General features: G+C 53.3%; 7 protein-coding genes across 7 annotated transcripts; 4 read left to right on the top strand and 3 right to left on the bottom strand.

The window, feature by feature from the left end:
• Window positions 1-747: 747 nt before the first annotated feature.
• On the top strand, window positions 748-2,717 carry AB675_7126 (uncharacterized protein; the record flags this gene model as incomplete). The annotated part of the gene is made up of 2 exons (XM_018147471.1): window positions 748-1,533; window positions 1,608-2,717. 2 exons carry the CDS (start codon window positions 748-750, stop codon window positions 2,715-2,717), a joined length of 1,896 nt encoding a protein of 631 aa, XP_018003321.1.
• A 67-nt stretch (window positions 2,718-2,784) lies between these two features.
• AB675_7125 (putative acyl-CoA synthetase YngI) lies at window positions 2,785-4,578 on the bottom strand (the record flags this gene model as incomplete). Its single annotated transcript, XM_018147470.1, has 2 exons — window positions 2,785-3,134; window positions 3,207-4,578. The coding sequence occupies 2 exons, from the start codon at window positions 4,576-4,578 to the stop codon at window positions 2,785-2,787; spliced, it is 1,722 nt and encodes a 573-aa protein (XP_018003382.1).
• An 884-nt stretch (window positions 4,579-5,462) lies between these two features.
• Window positions 5,463-6,014, top strand: AB675_7124 (uncharacterized protein; the record flags this gene model as incomplete). The annotated part of the gene is made up of 2 exons (XM_018147469.1): window positions 5,463-5,550; window positions 5,686-6,014. 2 exons carry the CDS (start codon window positions 5,463-5,465, stop codon window positions 6,012-6,014), a joined length of 417 nt encoding a protein of 138 aa, XP_018003458.1.
• Window positions 6,015-6,728: 714 nt separating this feature from the next.
• On the bottom strand, window positions 6,729-9,964 carry AB675_7123 (uncharacterized protein; the record flags this gene model as incomplete). The annotated part of the gene is made up of 5 exons (XM_018147468.1): window positions 6,729-7,205; window positions 7,254-7,457; window positions 7,509-7,585; window positions 7,651-7,754; window positions 7,806-9,964. 5 exons carry the CDS (start codon window positions 9,962-9,964, stop codon window positions 6,729-6,731), a joined length of 3,021 nt encoding a protein of 1,006 aa, XP_018003509.1.
• A 603-nt stretch (window positions 9,965-10,567) lies between these two features.
• AB675_7122 (putative permease) lies at window positions 10,568-15,288 on the top strand (the record flags this gene model as incomplete). Its single annotated transcript, XM_018147467.1, has 10 exons — window positions 10,568-10,718; window positions 10,780-11,202; window positions 11,291-12,632; window positions 13,298-13,401; window positions 13,462-13,479; window positions 13,536-13,615; window positions 13,672-14,123; window positions 14,172-14,753; window positions 14,802-14,956; window positions 15,008-15,288. The coding sequence occupies 10 exons, from the start codon at window positions 10,568-10,570 to the stop codon at window positions 15,286-15,288; spliced, it is 3,588 nt and encodes a 1,195-aa protein (XP_018003575.1).
• A 486-nt stretch (window positions 15,289-15,774) lies between these two features.
• On the top strand, window positions 15,775-17,627 carry AB675_7121 (uncharacterized protein; the record flags this gene model as incomplete). The annotated part of the gene is made up of 6 exons (XM_018147466.1): window positions 15,775-16,147; window positions 16,193-16,597; window positions 16,649-16,795; window positions 16,841-17,082; window positions 17,131-17,352; window positions 17,400-17,627. 6 exons carry the CDS (start codon window positions 15,775-15,777, stop codon window positions 17,625-17,627), a joined length of 1,617 nt encoding a protein of 538 aa, XP_018003111.1.
• Window positions 17,628-17,878: 251 nt separating this feature from the next.
• Window positions 17,879-18,077, bottom strand: AB675_7120 (uncharacterized protein; the record flags this gene model as incomplete). Its single annotated transcript, XM_018147465.1, has 2 exons — window positions 17,879-17,916; window positions 17,972-18,077. 2 exons carry the CDS (start codon window positions 18,075-18,077, stop codon window positions 17,879-17,881), a joined length of 144 nt encoding a protein of 47 aa, XP_018003190.1.
• Between the last annotated feature and the right edge of the window lie 702 nt (window positions 18,078-18,779).

Genomic DNA, 18,779 nt, shown 5'->3' with positions numbered 1-18,779 from the left:
TTTTCACGGTCGTGCCTGCCTCTTCCTCGTCCACGGGTAACAAAGGAAGTCCCAGCCATTGCATACACTGTCGACTCGGAACTTTTGTGCTGATGGATCTCCTTGAAGTGTGTCATCCCGCCCAAAAAGACGCCCCAAGATATTGATCGTCAGGCAGCAGGTGGGTCCATTGGGGCCAAGTCAGCCTGTCACTGGCGTGATGTTGCCTAGTTCTTCACTGGACCCTAATACCATGATCGAACTTGCCGAACGTGTACTCAGCTCAATAACGTCTCCCGGCGTCACAACCTTCAGTACTGAACTTCACGCATTCAGATGAGTCTGACACAGGATTCACGCATCTTGTCTCGCGATGAATTCGAGGACGCGCTCGAGAAGGCGTCCAGAAAGCTGGCAGGCATCAAAGTCAATGTTAGGAAGGAAGTTCACCAGGCAGAATTCTGCTTTGGATGCTTCTGAACCAATCATTGCATCCGACCCCTGTCTCAGAGGCTGACGCTACCCACAGATATGACCGCTTTGGTCGGCTTCTGCCTCGGGACTGTCTGGCGCCGAGTGCTCGAAGATGTGATCGCATCCATCCGTGCCCGCGAGAACCCCATGGCTAGCTATGCTAGCCTTAATCAGAGGTAAACCCCTATCATGATGGCCTTGTTCTTGCTCTCAACTCCCACCCTGATCTAAGACAACGTGCTATACCTGGATCAAGAAGGGTCTCGACCTGGATCTGACCCATCTGCCATCACCATGGGCCACCAACATCATCGTCGGTCCACCTCGCTGGTGACGCCATTCCACGACTTTTCCCTGCGTGTGAGCGACTTGCACGACAGCGATCTGGCTGTCAACATCCGGAGACACCATGCAAGCAACGAGATTGAACGTGCTCTGGCTCGTCTTTACGATGTCGTCAAGGACAACGAGGCAATCAATGGCATCAACGGTCCTCTGAAGCCATGGAATATGCCATCATCCGCTGGCACTTCGGGCTTGTATCAGCAACGGCATTCATCTCGGCCGACGAGTCCATACACACCGCCCCGTACGCCCAACATCAGTGCGGGCGCAACTGCTGTGCGAGCAGAACTACAAGCACGCATCAGTGATCTTCGCCAGAAGCTCGATCAGGCCAACGAACTCATTAGCACTCTTCGGCATGATCTCGATGTTGTCAGAGTAGGTCTTGCCAATGCTAAGAAGGACGCGAACCGATTGGGAGACAATTTGTCAGATCGAAACAGCACGATCGCCGACCTCAGAGAGAAAGTGGCTAGGCAGCATCAGAAAATGGAACGAGAGCGGCACTCGCGTTCGCCGCCATCAGTTGATGCTCGCCGGCAAAGTATGTATGTCAACCGGCATGCTGACGACAACCATAATGCTGCCGGAACCTCATCCACGCGTCGCCAAAGCACTTATCACAACCGGCATGACGACATCAATAACGCTCAGATGGATGGAAATGCTCCCAAAGCGAGCAGTGGCATACGAGACCCACGCTCCAAGACCCAATTGAAGTTGGACTTGGCGACGGTTCGTTCTCTGCTCAAAAGGGCCAAGGTCACGGAGCTGAAGAGCTCGCCCGTGATGTGCTGAAGGCCACCAAGGACACATACAATGACCCAAGTCTGCGTCTCAAGGAGACCAGAGAAGCACAGCTTATTCTCTGCGCTGTGTTACGAGAAACAAAACACGGTAAGAAAATAGAGGAGGCACGCGCCAGGCATACCACGTATAGCGTGGCCATCGACGATCTTGCTGCGATGAAAGTCATGCAAGACAACGACAGAGACTGGGTCTTCCTCAACGCGTTAGGCTTATCGTCAACTCTTGCTGAGCTTGGCCAGTACAAGGCTGCCGTCCAGAAACTCACGGAGTGTGAGCGAGCGAGCCGCCTTATGACACCTGATCTGCAAGACCGGCTCGCTCAAACAACTCTCGTCATTGTCGATATCTGCATCGACGCTGATCTACCAGAACTCGCTACTTCAGCATTTGAACTCGTCTACCCGTCTCGCCGAAACACTACGGTCCCCAACACAGTGCCAGCGGAACTCCTTGCCAACCTAGGTACAGCTTTGTTCCCCTCATCCTCTGGCACACAACCCACAGCAAAGCGCTTCCTACAGCAGGCATACGCACGACGACGCGAGCTGGACAAGCCCGCCCAACGTACCGTCGGCTACCTGCTTGCCCTTGCGGCAGAGCGCCAACACCAGTGGCGTGAAGCTGAAAGCCTCCTAACCAATCTGCCTCCATCCAGCCGCTATGTAAATTTGCAACATGATCAACGCACGCAGCAGCCGACCGAGAACGCCGTCTTGGCTCTACTCGCCCACGTGCAACTTCACCTAGAAGAGTACACTTCGGCCGAACGACATGCCAGGGATCTGTACACCAAGCACGGTATCCGCTGGCGTGGCTCGTTCCATCCTGCGAACACGCTCATTCAAGTACTAGCCATGAGCTCCGGTGACAGGAGCCAGCGATTCCAAGAAGCCCACGCGATCTGGCAGAAGATCTATGCCGACATCGTTCTTGGCGATTCGAATGTCACTGACCGTGAGAAGTGGAAGGCGAAATTGCTCGGACATTCGGACGCGGGCGAAGTGCTGGCAAGGGAATGGACGGTAAGTTGTGAGAGAAGAGGCAAGGTGGCGAGAACGGCAGAGCAGGTCGCGGGCGAGGTGAGGCTGTTGAGAGATATGGTTCGCTGATCCGGGTGGCCTGCCATACTTATGTACTTGTGTCGTGGCTTCTCGGGTCGCTCAATAGCCAAGGTTCCTACAACTTCGCCTTCCCACCGCCACTCCCATTCAGGACTAGCTCCTTCAAAACATGCTTCTGCAACTTCCCACTTCCCGTCTTCGGGAATTCCTTGACCTCCGACAACACGCCTTGGCCTAGCCAGAAAATATGCTTTGGCGCCTTCTGCCGCGCCAACTTCTCCCGTACCCAGCTGCAAATTTCATCGTTGCTCGGTGTCGAGTCCGGTTGTGTTGATAGGATTGGGTCCGTTGGACGCAGGAAAGCCGCAACAACCTCGCCATACCTCGCATCCGGCAAGCCAAGAACGCACGCTTCAGCAATACGAGGATGCTGAGCGAGTCGATGTTCTATCTCGGCTGGGTAGACTGCAAGGAAGTCAAATCGTCAGTTCTAGAGCAACAGTGTGCTGAACGGAGGTCAAGAAGAAAGAGACTCACTGTTCTCCCCACCCCTGATAATAATATCCTTGATCCTTCCCGTAATGATCAGAAATCCCTCTTCATCGATCTTCGCCTCATCTCCCGTTCGGAACCACCTCATACCATTATCCCTGTCAGTATAGATCGCCTCCGCGGTCTTCTCGGGCTGCTTGTAGTACCCCGCAAAAAGCCCGTAGCTCGAGATGAGCAACTCGCCGGGCTGATTCCTGGGCAGGATCCTGGACGGGTCTCTCTTATCCACCACCCGTAATGAGATATGCGGATGTGCCTTCCCACAAGTCGCAACACGCTTTTCAACAGAGTCATCCGGATGCGTGCCAGAAGTGCCCATTGAGACCTCGGTGATGCCGTACCCGATGCAGGGTTCTCTCATACCTAAGACGGTAGACATCGTATCGAGATGCTCGCGACTACAGGGCGAGCCGGCCACGAAGCCGGTGCGCAGGCTGGTGATCTTCCCTGCGAGGCCGCGTTTCTTGGCTACTTCAGCCACGGCGAGGAACATGGTTGGAACACCGGTCATGATGGTGGCTTTGTACTCGATCATAGCGGAGAGGGTTGCCGCGGGATCGAACCCTGGGGAGGGAATCACGAGTGAGCCGCCGCGGATGAAGGCCATGAGGAATGTGCCTATTGTGCCGAGGCAGTGGAAGAGGGGTGCGCATTGGAGGGAGATGTCGTTGGGACCGATGTTGACGAAATTTGAGGAGAAATGGGCGTTGTTGAGCATGCCGTGGTGGGTGAGGAGGGCGGCTTTGGGGCGGCCGGTTGTGCCGGAGGTGAATTGGATGTTGAGTGTTGTTGTGGGTGAGACCTGGGCTTCTGCTATTCGTAAATCGATGGACGGCTTTGGAGTCTGGGTGCTGAATCGTGCGTAGGGCGTGCATCGTGAGCTTTCTCGTACATCGTTTCCCACTTGGATAATGTGCTGGAGTTGTGGTAGAGACTGCAGCAAGCTGATATGCTCTTTGAACGAACGCGGTCCAAGCTCTGAGCAGATGAAGATGGCTTTGCAGTCCGTGAAGGCGGCCGCGTCGGCGAGCTCCCTGGCTGTGAATGTGAGGTTGAATGACACTATTGGCAGACCGACGCGTGCGGCAGCCAGGAAGATCTCGATGTGCTCGACGCAAGAGGGCAAGAAGATGCCAATGTGGTCACCGAACTGAAGATCCGAAGACAACAAAGCCTTAGCTAGCACTCGCGAGCGGTGTGCGAGCTCTGCGTACGAGACATTTCGCTTCTGGTATGTCGATATGAGGAAGGTCTTGGCTCTGTATTGTTCGTCCTGCTCATCGGTCAGTTGTCCTAAGGTCTTGTGGATCAACGAAGGTTCATCGCCCCCGTAGACAGCACTGAGATCAGTTGTCATGTTCACGACAAGAGAAGTGTCGGCTGGAAACGAGTTGCATGAGAGAGAAGCCCCTACCTTGAGGTATAAGGGAAGAAAGTGGTGCTTACCCCGGAAAAGCTTACGTGACGCATACGACAAAGCTGAGAACCTTGGAACTTTGTTGCAACAGACACCGCATATTCAACCACAGCTCAAGCTTGACATTTTCCGAAGCATTGATAGTGTCTCACATTGTTGCGTCCGTAAGTCATAGAGCTGTCGTGTAAGTGGACTTGCCAGAGCACCATAAGCAGTAACAAGCGGCTTATGCACCCCGCAATCATGGGATTAGTGATCCAAATTCCGAGGCTTCAAAGCAGGCCATGTACTCCGTGTGTCTGTCGCCGGGAAATGCCAGGTATCCGTCCCTGATACTCAAACAGCCGCAATGGAGGCATGTCCGTGAACGACCAAGTAACAAGCGGGAGGTGCAGTATCCCAGGCGGACTCTGTCGAGTGACATTCACGACTCGCGTCCGAGCATGTACAAAGTGCGCTGCCTTCGGAAAGCTGCAGACATAGTACAGCTTCGTCGCGACGCCAGTCGACAACGATCGTCTCCATGTTGATCTCTGGATCTCTGCAGGTGAAGCAGAATTGGTACTATGCCAGGTAGACTCCAAGGAACGGACTGCCATCGAGACTGGTGCTCCGCGATCTCACCCGTGAAGAGTTGACGGCTGCTAGAGGTGAAGCAATGCTTGGGTCAGCGAGGCGTGTAGTAGCTCTGGCTGTGTTCAGGCGATACAATGATCCGCAAAGCATCGCCAAGACATCTTCTGTGTGACCTTGTTGAAATATCTGCTGGGTGCGTGAAACCGGCATTCAAACAAAGACTCCTTTCGCGTGACAAATGCATCGTAATGGCCTCCGAGCACGAGCGACAGCCAAGAGCACCCAGGGCTCGTGGTTTTCCACGCGGCTGCGTCGTGTTGCTCAACGGCTATCCAGGTGTCGGTAAGCTGTCAATGGCGCATGATGTGATCGAAAGAATGCAGCATCACCACCGTCCTTCGACTCGAATATTCGGTAGGTGACCCGGGGACGGCGCAAGAGCACTCACCAGTATGCTGACTTATGACATAGACAATCACCTCACGATCGACCCAGCTATGGCTGCTCATCCTGACAGAGGCCCAGAGTATCAGCGCTTCCGTGCCCAGCTCCGCCAGCTAGCCTTCCGCGAGCTCAAGAGTCTCGAAGACCCAGACATAGTGCTGTTCATGACTGCCTGTCTTGGTGACAACGATGAGGATGCAGCCGCGCTCGCCGAACACATCGATATCGCGCGTGTGCGGAATGTGCCATTCCTCTCATTCACTCTCGAATGCGATACTGATGAAATGCGCGGCAGAATCAGCGCAGCAGACCGGCTGAAGAGTAATAGATTCAAGCTGGCAGACCCTGGTGCGTAGCTACCTCCATGATTGACACATGACTGAGACTCAGCGTTCAGACCAACTCAATGATCTGATCTATCAGCACGGTCTACTTGACCCCAGCAGCGGAAAATGGAACAATACGGCGAGCATACGATATGCGAAATCGAGACACGAGCTCATCAGCACCACTGGAATGGATAAAGATCAAACGTCAATTCGTATTATGGACAGTATCATTCACACTCTAGATCGTGAGACTTGGAGCTACCAGCGCCCGCTGATTTTCAAATGACGACCATGACACCATTCTCCTAGTGTTATGCCTCGGCTTTTGAATGGATATCGCACTCGTGGGCACGTTGGAAACGATGCCTGCTGTCTTTAATAGCACAGGATGTTTCTGGCCGGTCGGTTGCCTCATATGAGTTGTTCAAGGCATCGACCATCTTGTACATAATGTCTTCGTTGCGGCGTACTCGGATGCTACGAAAGTTCTATCTCCGATGAGGCGATGACATTCATCACTCTGCCTGCTTCGCCAACACCTCCACCCATGAATACCAATAAGTGGTACAAATGCGAGACCGAATTCCTCCGCCTTGAGCGCATGTCTTTTCTCCCCACGATCAGGTGGTATAGTCATCAATACCACGACGCTGCGCTCAGAACAGACAAGCAGGGCGATGGCCTGACAATTCGTTCACTTTCACTGATAGCACGTGGAATCATATACCCATACTCTTCATGCTAAAAGCTCCTCCCAAACTCCCCAATGACACTCCTACCCATGCCAAAACCTCCATTACCTCCACCATACACCACAGGCATGTCCAGATCAAAGAATTCTGGCCCACCAATCTTCAGCGCCTTTTCCGTTCGCCATAGTGGATGTGCTGGCATGGCAATGACGTCCACATTCAACCCGTACCTGAGATCCTGCGACCCAATCGCTTCCCCATCTTGGCCGAGAATTGAAATCAAATCCGGTACCGTGCAAACTACCTTCCGAGACGACTCAGAGCCCTCAGCATCAGATGTCGCTGCGTACAGATACTCGTTCTGGAACGGAATGTACATGTGAGGCTCTGTGTCTATCCCAGAAACTTTCCCGGCTTCACTGTTTCCACGGACAAGTACGAACCCCAGCGTGTAGCCGCCGCCAACAAAGCGACGGACGTCGACAATCTTGCCTTTGAACAGCACCTTACCGGGACAAACGTCGAACTGAGGTATTGATTAGCTTGGACATGAAGTGTGACAGGTTTCACGTACGATTGCGTCAGTATAACTGGTCTTCTGCTGCCTGGCTAGGTGGATGGACCGTCCGATATACCAAGCCAGTGACATGGTGCGTGGTACCGCATGGCTTTTGACCTCAGCACCAGTACGGGGTGCTGATGAGACACCGCAGGCCAGACCTAGCTCAACGGCTGTCTTCCGCATCATACCTTCCAGTCTCTGAGGGTGCTCAATGTTCTGAAAGCTCAATTAGATCCTATTATACCAGTACCATGGAAAGCACCTTACCATCATGGCTGCCATGTTGCCTCGTGCGTCGGTAAGAACACAAGGGGCCGGAGGATATCCGTATACGTTGAAGGTTGCTAGATGACAGTATCAGCACTCTCGTCGGACCATATCAGGAAATGCTCATGCCAGCCAGACTTACTGTGGCCAATCGTTGGATAAGCTCTGCCCATGGAATCAGCGTCGACGACAGGTATACCCATCGAGGCAGCGATGTGGAAGGAGCTTATGCCGTTTCCGCCCCCACTGGAGCCAGCATATTAGTTTCTGACGCAGTAGGCGAGGGACCATACTCACATCTCAGGCGCTATGAAAGCTTGGAAAGACGTTCCGCCACCAAGGATCTGCTTCATGCCGTCCATCGCCAAAGCTTGCTCAGTCCCAGCCCCGATTCGCTCGTTGAGAACACTTGGGCTTCCGTACCAGGCAGCGGAGCAGACAATGTCTTCGTCCTTCAGAGATTCAGGGGAGACAACCTGCATACTTCCTTTGCCACTGGCTCTCAAATTTGTCAAGCTCTTGAGAAATTCGTAATGTGTTGAACCACCTCCACCTGTCCCGAGCACACCGCAACCTGTGGCAATGAGTTCCAGATCGACCTTGGATACATGCCAGACTTGATCACGGACATCAGGTCGGTATTCGGACAGCGACACATTCAACGTCGGCTTGATAGAGGAGACAACCGAGATAGGGTCAGTGTTGAGCAACTTTGGCTCCTCGTTCTTCTCAGCGACTTCTTCGTCCAGTTTACCATCGCTTGGTGGCGATGCTGGTGGCGTGGATTCGTCGAATCTTGCCAATCGACCGACCGCCTTAACTTGTATTCGCATAGCCGGCTTGTGGGTATACTGCAAAGGCATCTTGTTCACTTCGACCACCTCAACGTCGTTGAACAGCGCACCCTTCTCGACAGCCATATTTATGGCCTTCGTCTTTGCTTCAGTGACAACGGCCTCCTCGGACTTACCATCAATCATCACCACCACGTCGATTTCCCCGCACACTTTAGCTATGGCAGCTCCCACCGCATTGGCTGCCCCAGCATGAGGCGGCAGTGTACATTTCTCCACGCCTTGTAAGGCTTCAGGCGCAAGTACAGCTCCACCACCAACCAGGAGCACATGGACCGGAGCTCTTGACACTTTCATTTTGTCCACGATAGTCTCGAGCGTGCTCTTGATCTCTGCTTGTGCTGCCATGACGATATTGCTGGGAATATAGGATGTCAAGCTGGCATCACCGAGCGCAAGTTTACCAGCCGCTACGATAACGTCGGTCGCAGTGAAAGTTTGGCCTCCAAAGACCAGGGCGTCTTTGTGGAGCGCGTGTCCAACGGAAGAAGGACCGACCTTGACTTCACTTCGCTGATTCGCTTGTGGCGATTTCCAATTGACCACACTACCGCCGCCGAGGCCAATTGAGGCGACTTCTGGGATCGAAAACGCTGTGCGGACGCCGCCAATCTCAACAAAGCCAGGCGCCGGACGAGGGAATCCTGAGGGTAGAAGGGCGCAAACATCTGTCGTTGTTCCACCTATGTCGACTACTAAGATCTGAGGATTCGTTGTCGCAGAGGTCTCCGAATTCTCCGACGCTGGCGGCTTCAGCTTGTCAAGACCAGATAGAAAAGCTGCCCCAATCATGGAATTCGTCGGCCCGCTTGCAAACGTTTTGATCGGGTACTGTGCGGCACTATCGACGTCGATCAGAGTACCATCATTCTGGGATAGGTAGAGTGGGCAGCTCAGGCGGAGACGACGCATCGCTGCTTTGAAGCCTCTCGTCACTCGTCCCGCTGTGTTGAGGATAGCGGCATTGAGAATCGTCGCGTTCTCTCTTTCCAGAAGTCCTATCGGCCCAATAGAGTGGGAGCAGACAACCTTTAGCCCTGGAACGCTCTCGGTGATCAGCCTCTTGCACTCTTCTTCCTGATTTTGCTCAGATGAAATTGGGGAGAACACGCCAACCACAGCTACAGCAGGTACACCTGCAGCTGCAATGGCTTTAGCTGTCTCGACTATTTGCTGTCCATCGAGGTTGGCTATCAGCCGCCCATCGATCTCAAGGCCACCATCAAGGAAGTATGCTCCCCCATCAAGAACGTTGCGGAGGCCTTCGGGGACGTCGGAGAAAGGTGGAAGCTGCCTCGTGAAAGGACCACACAGTCGTACCACAGCGACGCGATCCAATCGTCGACTGTCGGCCTCGATCAAGGCATTGATGAAATGCGTGGTTCCAATGTTGACACTGAGTACACGCTGCTTGTCAACTCCAGACGATTGTAAGACTTCGGCTATGGCGGCTTCGATACCACTGGTGATATCTATTGTAGTCGGCGTCTTGTACGACGCCAGGACTCCACGCCCCAGTCGATCAGAAGCTTTTATATCAATGATGACAGCGTCTGTGTTGGTCCCGCCAACATCAACGCCGATTCTGTAGAACGAGGCCATGGCGAGGGCTCAGCAGTACAGAACCGCAGTTACGAGATTGGCACTCTGCACAGAAAGACTATAAATCGTTCGCGGGTAACTGTGGGAAATGACTTGCCTTTGCAGCGGTAAACGCTTGAAGTCCAGAAACCTACCTTGCTTCAGCGGTGTCTCTTAGCCGTTATCAGCCGTCCAGAAGCGACGCGACGCAGCTGCATGGCATCTGAGGACCCTGTTCGTAGCTGCATGTCCGGGGCACCGACGAATGTTGCGACAGATTTCGAGAAGCACACGCACGAGCCTACAGGACGCAATGAATGACATGACTCGGTAGGAGAACGAATTGAGTTCGCCGAAACGGCTCATTCGGCAGAGGATGAGGATGCATGCAGGATGCAGGATGAAATAGGATAGGATTGTCGCAGCTGGAGCTGGAGCCGGAGTGGGGAAAGAACTTCCTAGGTTATCACTTGCTCGCCGAACTTGTTCGCCTTTCTTCTTCCTATCCATTTCAACATCATCGTCTCACTCCAATTCCGCGTGGACTGTCACATGGGTCTGGGTGCTCTCTGGGTCAATTGAATGCAAAGCCCAAGCCAGGGTCGTGGACGACACTAGCTTTGGATGGCTGACGACAGCGATGTGCACCCCAAACCACACTTCAAGATAAGGAGTGAGTTCGGTATCCCACGACGGAAGGGCAGCAGGAAGGCCAGGCCGTGCGATGCATGCCGGAGACGTAAGACAGCGTGTGTGATTCCCGACGCCCCACCCTGTACGTCTCACACCACTATCTGTGCCAGTCACGCCTGATTCTTGCATACTTACAACGCTAGGTGCGTATTGCAAGTCCAAGGGCATAGATTGCAAATCTTCTAGCTCTGCTCCTCTGCAATCGCAAAGGGTTCCCTCACATGCAAGTCGTACACTTGACAGCCCTGGCGAATATGTTATCGGTCAGTCCGATACCTCAGCAGCCACAACAACTCCTCATCCCAGTACCTCCGGCCGCTCAGTGCCTGGAGGTCTCGGCCAAGGCGCTGTTCAGACGGCTTCATGGGACGCAGATGCCGAAATCTATACACTCGAGGATGGGCTCAATGTGACAGCCCATTCGATGGGTCTTTCTGCAGAGCAAGATGGGAATCTCCTCCAGTCCTTCCGAACAGTGTTGGTAGATGAGACGAATCGTGTTCACAATGATTTTCTTGAGATCTCAGCTGCCAGCTCTGACCCAAGTCTGCCACCGGCCTACTTTAGTACGTTCCCTGGTGTGTTTGATTTGCACATCCCGCCTGATCCATTCCTTGCCCTCTCGCATGGACTAACGAAAGTGCCAACGCGCAGCTATTATCTCCGATCAATTCCAACCGCATGATAACGAGATCAAGCGCGATGCAGGTGTCAAGATAGAAGCTCTCATTGAGTCGTGCGCATCTCAATTGCTCCGGCTATATTTTCGTTATGTCCATCCGGAGTACCCTATACTTTCCAAGGGGAGGTTTTTACGAGCTTTCGGCAACGACAAATCGAGTATACCTGCCTCACTACGTGGTGTTGTCTACGGCCTCGGTCTGCCGTTCTGGACTTACGAGCCTGAGTCGCAACATCGGTCGCCACCTTGTCAGCAGCACGAGCTGTTTATCGAAGCTCGCAAGTCGCTTGAATGCGAACTCGATTCGCCCAATCTGTGGACAATGCAAGCCTGCTTGTTGATCATGCAGGATAACGCGCCGTGGGAATGGACCTTCGAATCCGCCCGAACGTGGACACTTTCCGCGCAAGCTCTTGCGTGCGCACAGCAGATTGGCCTGCATCGCAATCCCAGAGATTGGAAGATTGCCGCGTGGGAAAAGAGTCTTCGCATCAAGCTCTGGTGGGCAATTTTTGCCAGTCATACCTGGTCTGCCATCACCAACGGCAACCCGCTCCATATCCACGATGCGTCTTACACCACACCGGACCTGTCGATGACTGATCTAAGTTCCGATGAAGATATATCCGACGACTTCCAGCACATCGTCGGCGCTTCTGCATTGACGGCTAATACGATATCGTTAGCGAAGTTCTTAGAGCAAGTCAAGCTGGCTCAGATCGCATATCGATTGCTCAGTTTAGCTTTCTCTGAACGAGGTTTCCATGAGCGGCTAGCCGATAGCAAAGCATATGAGTCCAACCTGCTGTATATCCGAGCAGATCTGGACAATTGGTTTTCTTTTCTGCCTCAGTGTCTGACGATGGCATATCACAGGCAACAGAGAATATCAAATAACTGCCGACTTCATCTCGCATACTTCGCAACGCGAGTACTTCTTCTGCGGGCTCTGATGACGCCCGTTTCGAAGGACGCCAAGGGCGACCCTGCTTCGCCGATGTCACGGTACTTTGCTGGGTCAGTTGCCGAAGGGCAACCGATCACACAGTGGTTCGGCTCGCTCTCTGTAGAGGATCTGAAGACATTCTGGGACCGTAATGCTCGCCCGCAGCTTGTCCTGATCGGAAATTTTATGGTCTACCTCTTCGTTCTTTCATCCGATCTAGACAAGGCTCGAACAACTTTCCAGTTCCTGGAGACTCTGCACCAAGCCCTGATCCGACTAGACAGCGAGGGGACAAGGGCTCTGCTAAGACCAACTTATCTGAGAATAGATTCCTTCTTCAACCATGCGGCGCTGATCATGAGGCAGGAGTCAGTGGTGGCATCGCTGTCCCGGGAAAGACTGATAGATACGTCCCCACGAGAGGTGCACTTCACAGCTTGATACTGTGCATCGAACCTGCCGGACCGCGGAGCGCCCGCAGAGATGGACCCTGCTCATAGAGGCCTGAGTCGGTGGTAATTAGGCGACCAAGATACATACGCGGACGCAGCTTCGGCCAACCTTAAATCAGGTACGCCAGCACTGGTTGATCCGAAGACGGTTAGGACCCGTCCCTCGTTTACTACGGATTACCTTCCCGCCTTCAGGAAATGATAAGCTGTTGCACCTTCCAGAGTAACACGAACCCTCAGAGAATGGCTGTGAGGCCGAAAAGCAGTCTGCAAGGCACGCTTGACCCAATATCCCCGCGCATAGCCGGGTGTCTAGACCACATCCATGGCTCTGGCTTATCAACAGTGCTCAGAAGCCAATGGCGGTATCTGAATACATATATATTCCATGCACCTGATTCGAAACACAGCTACAGTCCATGATCATCGCTGCACGCCAAAGGCTCAGAAGAGGTGATTGCGATTCACAATGACTTTCCGGCTCGGATCCTGGAGAGAGACACTGCAGGTGTAAGTGTCTGAATCAGCACGGACAGCTGCATGCCAGAACAGAGCCGACCAGCTGACCCACGCATTGACAGACCGAAGGATGAAGATGCTTACTATGAGAATACTCGATGGATCAATCGGGACCTCATCCCCATGCCACAAGAGCGGCGCACGTTTGGTGTGCTCTCGTACGCCGGTATGTGTTGCTCAGATGCCTTTGCAGAACAGCTCCCAAACTGACGTGAAGCCATTCCAGGATATTGGACAGTAACAGGTTCGTGCATACATTAGCACGTTGACACAGACCCCTCCGAATGACACAAACAACAGGTGTTAACATATCTGCCTGGAGTGTTGGCAGTGGGCTCCTGGCTCTTGGTTTGAGCCCTCGTGAAGCGATAGGTGTGGTGGTAGGTCCCGTTCCTTTTCGCCGCATACAAATCCGCTTGATTCACGCTATGCACAGGTCGTTGGCTCGGTCATCACCGGTATTCTCGCCGTCGCAGGCGGATGGGTCGGTGAGAAGCAGCACATCGGCTTCACTGTTGCAAGTCGCTTTTCCTGGGGCATGAACGGGAGCTATTTTCCCGTACTGCTGAGAGTCTTCATCGGCTCCATGTGGCTTGGCTTGCAGGCATACTGGGGTGGCCAGTCTCTGAGGGTGCTGATCGGTGCCGTCATACCAGGTGAATGTCCTCGCTCCCGTTATGCAGTCGCGTTGTTGACCAAGCAAGGATTTGCACACATGAAGAACACTTTCGACCCCGGTTCTCACCTAGCGACGAACGACTTCATTGCCTTAGTCATCTGGATGTTTGCCTTCGCTGGCCTTGTCTTCATGCGGCCTGAACGACTTCAGATTCCGTTTGCAATCTCATTCGTCCTTGTTACCGGCTCTTGGATCGGACTGTTAATTTGGTATGTGAGTCGCCGAAGGTCCGAGTTCGTGTGCTGACGCAAGCGTAGGGCCGTACACAACGCGGGTGGAGCTGGCAGTATGTTTGACCAGCCAGGGACAACTTCTAACACCGGATCAGCCTTCATGTATGGTATCACGGCCATCTTGGGTGCCTGGGGCGGTGGAACACTCGGTCAATCCGACTGGACTCGCTACTCACAGCGGCGAGGTGCTCCTCTGCTGTCGCAGATGATCGTGGCACCCATCACAGTCACTGTGACCGCGACCTTCGGGATCATTGTCACCAGTGCTGCCAACGACATCATCGGTGGCGAACAACTCCTTTGGAACCCGATAACGCTTCTCGCCACCATCCAGGAGCAGTACCAGTCAAGCCCTAGGGCAAGAGCCGGTGTGTTCTTCGCATCGCTTGGACTGAACAGCTCGCAGCTGCTCCTCGCAGTCGTGCTCAACTCTATGTCTGCCGGAATGGATATGGCCGGGCTATGGCCAAGTTACATCAATATCCGCAGAGGAAGTGCCATTGCCGCTGTCATTGGTATAGCAAGCCAGCCCTGGCAGATTCTGGCTTCGGCGTCGAAGTTCTTGACCGTGTTGAGCAGCTTCGGCATATTCATAGCTCCAGTGCTGTAAGTGTATTCCATTGGACTCTTTGCTGGAGGCTGACGCTCAAAAAGTGGTATTCTGCTCGCAGACTACTTCCTGATTCGCGTTCGAACGTTGAAGGTCCCCGATCTATACACTGGTGACGCTTCATCGATATACTGGTTCCGGATGGGCGTGAACTGGCGCGCTGTAGTTGCCTTCGTCATGGGAGTATGGCCGTTTCTCCGTAAGTGCCTGGACAATACACGATCGGAACACCCACTAACATACAGGGCAGCTGGACTGGTCGTCAGCGTCAATGGTTCAAGTTCCTCATCAATGATAGGGTGGGTGCGCCTCTACGATCTGACATTCATTATAGCGACGGTGATTAGTGCCGTTGTGTTCTGGTCAGTCAACATGGTTTCTCCGCCTCCCGGTCTAGGTGAGGCATCTACCTTTGACGAGGGCATCATAGACCAGGCAGACGTCCGGCAGGACTCGGACATAGAAGCGAAGCTCCCTCATGACGGCAAGCCTGATCCGGATGGATCGGTCACGGTCGAGGCTGCCAATTGAAGCCAAGGGTATATGCTCAACAAAGACTGCCTTTGCACTTTTGTACGTGCATCTCTCTAAAAGCTAAATAGTCAAAACCAGTCCTGGCGCTGTAACTTGCCTGTCTTCGATATAACTTGCAACGCTGTAGGATGGAGTCAGTATTCATTCGATGGTGAAGGAGAAGAATAGCCCCAACATAGTCACGGTGTGAATGATGCAACGTCATGCCATCCGGTTTCAAATGACACTGTAGATCATGTCTTTTATGATATGCCTCGGCAATTTTATCTGAACCGACTATCAACTGCCGCTGGTGGGAGACCATTTTCTTGAACAAGTTGCAGTGGTGCTAAAAGCACGTCGTCGTTGGAAATGACTAGGTCTGTCCGGCTGTTATAACCGCAACACGTACAGCAGGAGTTCGTATCTGCAACACCTTCCAGCTTACTCCCTCGCATTACATACACCGTCTGTGGGGAAAGGCGCCCAGAGTCGGCGGCCGCCATGCCTGGTCCGGTCCCTGTCATCATCGGTGTGGCTGATGTGAAGAATGGGTCGACCAAGGTCGAAGATGCCCGGGAGCCCCTGGATCTGATGCTCGAGGCCATAAAGAACGCTATCGCGGATACTGGCAGCTCGCAGACAGAGGCGTTGAGAGAAGCTATTGACAGTATAGACGTGGTAAACAGCTGGACGTGGCCCTACCCTGATCTGCCTGGCCTCTTATCGAAGAAGCTTGGCATCAGCGCGAAGCACCAGCATCTCAGTCCTCATGGCGGTAATCAGCCAGGCTTACTATTCGATGATGCCGCCAAACGGATCTCGACTGGTCAAACAAAGGTTGCACTGTTGACAGGTGGCGAAGCGCTGGCGTCATGTAAGAGTTCCCGTAGTTAATGTGGCTGATGGCTGAGACGTTCAGTAACGGCTTGCGCTGCTGCAAAGCAAATTCCACCACCTGGCTGGACCAAGCCAAGCGAAACGGTTGACAGCGTCTTCTCACCAACGACAAGACAACTCAAGAACAGTACGTCCATGTCCGAAGGTGTAATCAAGGGTATGCGCAGCGGAGTAACTGGACAGCCTGCAGATCTCGGCGCTTTGCATGACATCGGAGCACCCATTCATGTATATCCGCTGTTCGAGAATGGGTTTCGAGCTCACCGCAAGCAGTCGATCAAGGACAACAATCGTGAATCAGCGAAGCTATATGGAAGGTTTGCCAATGTAGCTCAAAAGAATCCCGTGGCGTGGAATCATGGCAAACATATATCGGAAGACTTCATCGGCACAGTCAGCAAGAAGAATCGGATGATCTGCTTTCCTTGTGGGTAGCCTGTTCTGACTTGCGAGGTTGCGAGCATTACTGATTGCACAGACCCACTTCTTATGAACGCGTTCAACACTATTAACCTCGCTGGGGCCGTCATCTTGACATCGACCGATGTCGCTCAACAGCTTGGGGTGCCGGAGAACAAGTGGATCTACCCGCTTGGTGGCGCAGGAACATCTGACAGTGGTGACTGTGAGTCTACACCTACAGCTCGCAAGGCTCTGCTTACCAGACTAGTCTGGCTACGTCCGAACTTCCATTCGAGCCCATCAATCTCGCGTTCTCTTGACGCCGCGCTCGAAGTCAGCCAGCTCAAGAAGGAGGACATTGATTTGTACGACTTCTACAGCTGCTTCCCGATCGTCCCGAAATTTGCGGCCAGCCATCTTGGTATCGATCTGGAGAAGAGTGAGAAGTCTTTGACCTTGCTTGGCGGCTTGACTTCCTTCGGTGGTGCCGGCAACAATTACTCGATGCATGTAAGTTGTAGTTCTCGACACCTTGACGCCAAGTGCTGACTTGTCTAGGCATTCACCGAGATGACGAGACAACTACGTGCTGGAAAAGGCAAGACAGGCTTGATTCTTGCCAACGGCGGCAACGCCACGTATCAGCATGTAGTCTGCCTCTCGAGCAGACCTCGAGCAGATGGCTCCGCGTTCCCATGCATTCAACCACTGCCTGATTTTCTCACGGATCTGCCTGTACCAACAATTGAGGAGATAGCGGAAGGCGAAGCCATCATAGAGGTCAGTGTACTCACCAAGAGTAGGACTTCAACGCTGACAACCTCAAGACTTACACAGTTGAATTCGCTCGTGACGGCAAGCCCGAGCGAGGATACATTGTGGGTCGCTTGAAGAAGAACGACCGTCGCTTTGTTGCAAATCACGCGGATGAGATTACATTACAACAATTATGCAGCACGACCGAGGAACCGATCGGCAGGTCTGGACACGTCAAGCCAGATACCCAAAGGAAAGGCAGGAATCTGTTCAGCTTTGCGAAGGAGAGTAGGTTGTGAATAACATACAGACGCACTAAGATTTCTGTGGCTTGCGAAAGTGGGTGATGATACAGCCAGTACGAATCCCAAGCATTTGCCGCGTCTTGGTGGACGCTGGCCCTCGATTACCGGCGCCAAATTTCCAGCAGCTACGTGTCTAAACAAGCACATCCATCATGCACGAAGCATTGCATAACACCGCCAACGCCTTGCTGTCAAAGGCCTCCCTCCCTGGCCGGGATGCTCGATCAAACAGACTCGAGTTCTCTTCATGCCCACCATCGACGTTGCTGTTGCACCTTGATCACTGACAGCTTGGGTCAGTTGTTTGTCTAGTGCCAAATGTAAGCAGGAAGACTCACATTCTATCTTTGCCTGAATGACGATGGAGTTCTGCCAGATCGTGACCAAGCCGATGATCGTGCCGATAAGGCCGAAGGTAATGGTCCATAGGACTTCTTCGTCCATCTTGGTCGATAGCTTTTCAATGGGATGGACCTGCTCAAGCTAGTATAGAGTTGCGACTGACTTAGCCAGCTTCCTTATGTGCTTGTTGTAAAGGCAGAATAACAATTCGAGTGGTCTCGATGACAGGTTCTGGCACGGCCTTATATTTATAACCTTATTGCCTAAGGCTGGCCAGGGCACGCAGGCCATGGTGTCAAGGGCCCCCCCGGCCAGAGAATCTAGACGAGATCTCACAGTCTCGATGTTTCGTCAGTTGCTAAGTCATAGCGCCGCAAAAATGGAAGGCGACCAACACCCGCAATGTCGAATAACCGCTAGTCTAAAAGGTGCTCGACGATGTGCGCGTGTTCGCGAGGACCGTTTCGACCAAATCGCCTATCTGAGGCCACTAGCCCACTACCACAAAGAGCACAGCCGATCTCCTCGAGCAGTGTCAACGACGTTTTCTGTCCGAAAGAGCTCCAGAGCCCCGCGAACCACTTAGAGGGAAGCGACCTAGTACCATGCAAAGGAAGGTGTCGGGCTCGGTGGCAGGCGTTTCGACGCGCACCCATGTCATGCGCCTTCTGTAGACGGGCAGAGCGTGAGGTCACCGCATGCATCGCGTAAGATGGTGGCATCATGTCGCCTTAGCTAATGGGAACGGACCGCAGGGAGCTGCATTGGCGGTGATGTAAGCTAACTGGTGAGGTGCAGGACATC

This window comes from Cyphellophora attinorum, assembly GCF_001299255.1.
Source record: "Cyphellophora attinorum strain CBS 131958 chromosome Unknown Contig5, whole genome shotgun sequence".
NCBI classification, from domain to species: Eukaryota; Fungi; Ascomycota; class Eurotiomycetes; order Chaetothyriales; family Cyphellophoraceae; genus Cyphellophora; species Cyphellophora attinorum.
Note: the sequence above shows the minus strand (reverse complement) of the source record. Positions and strands in the feature narration are given on the sequence as shown.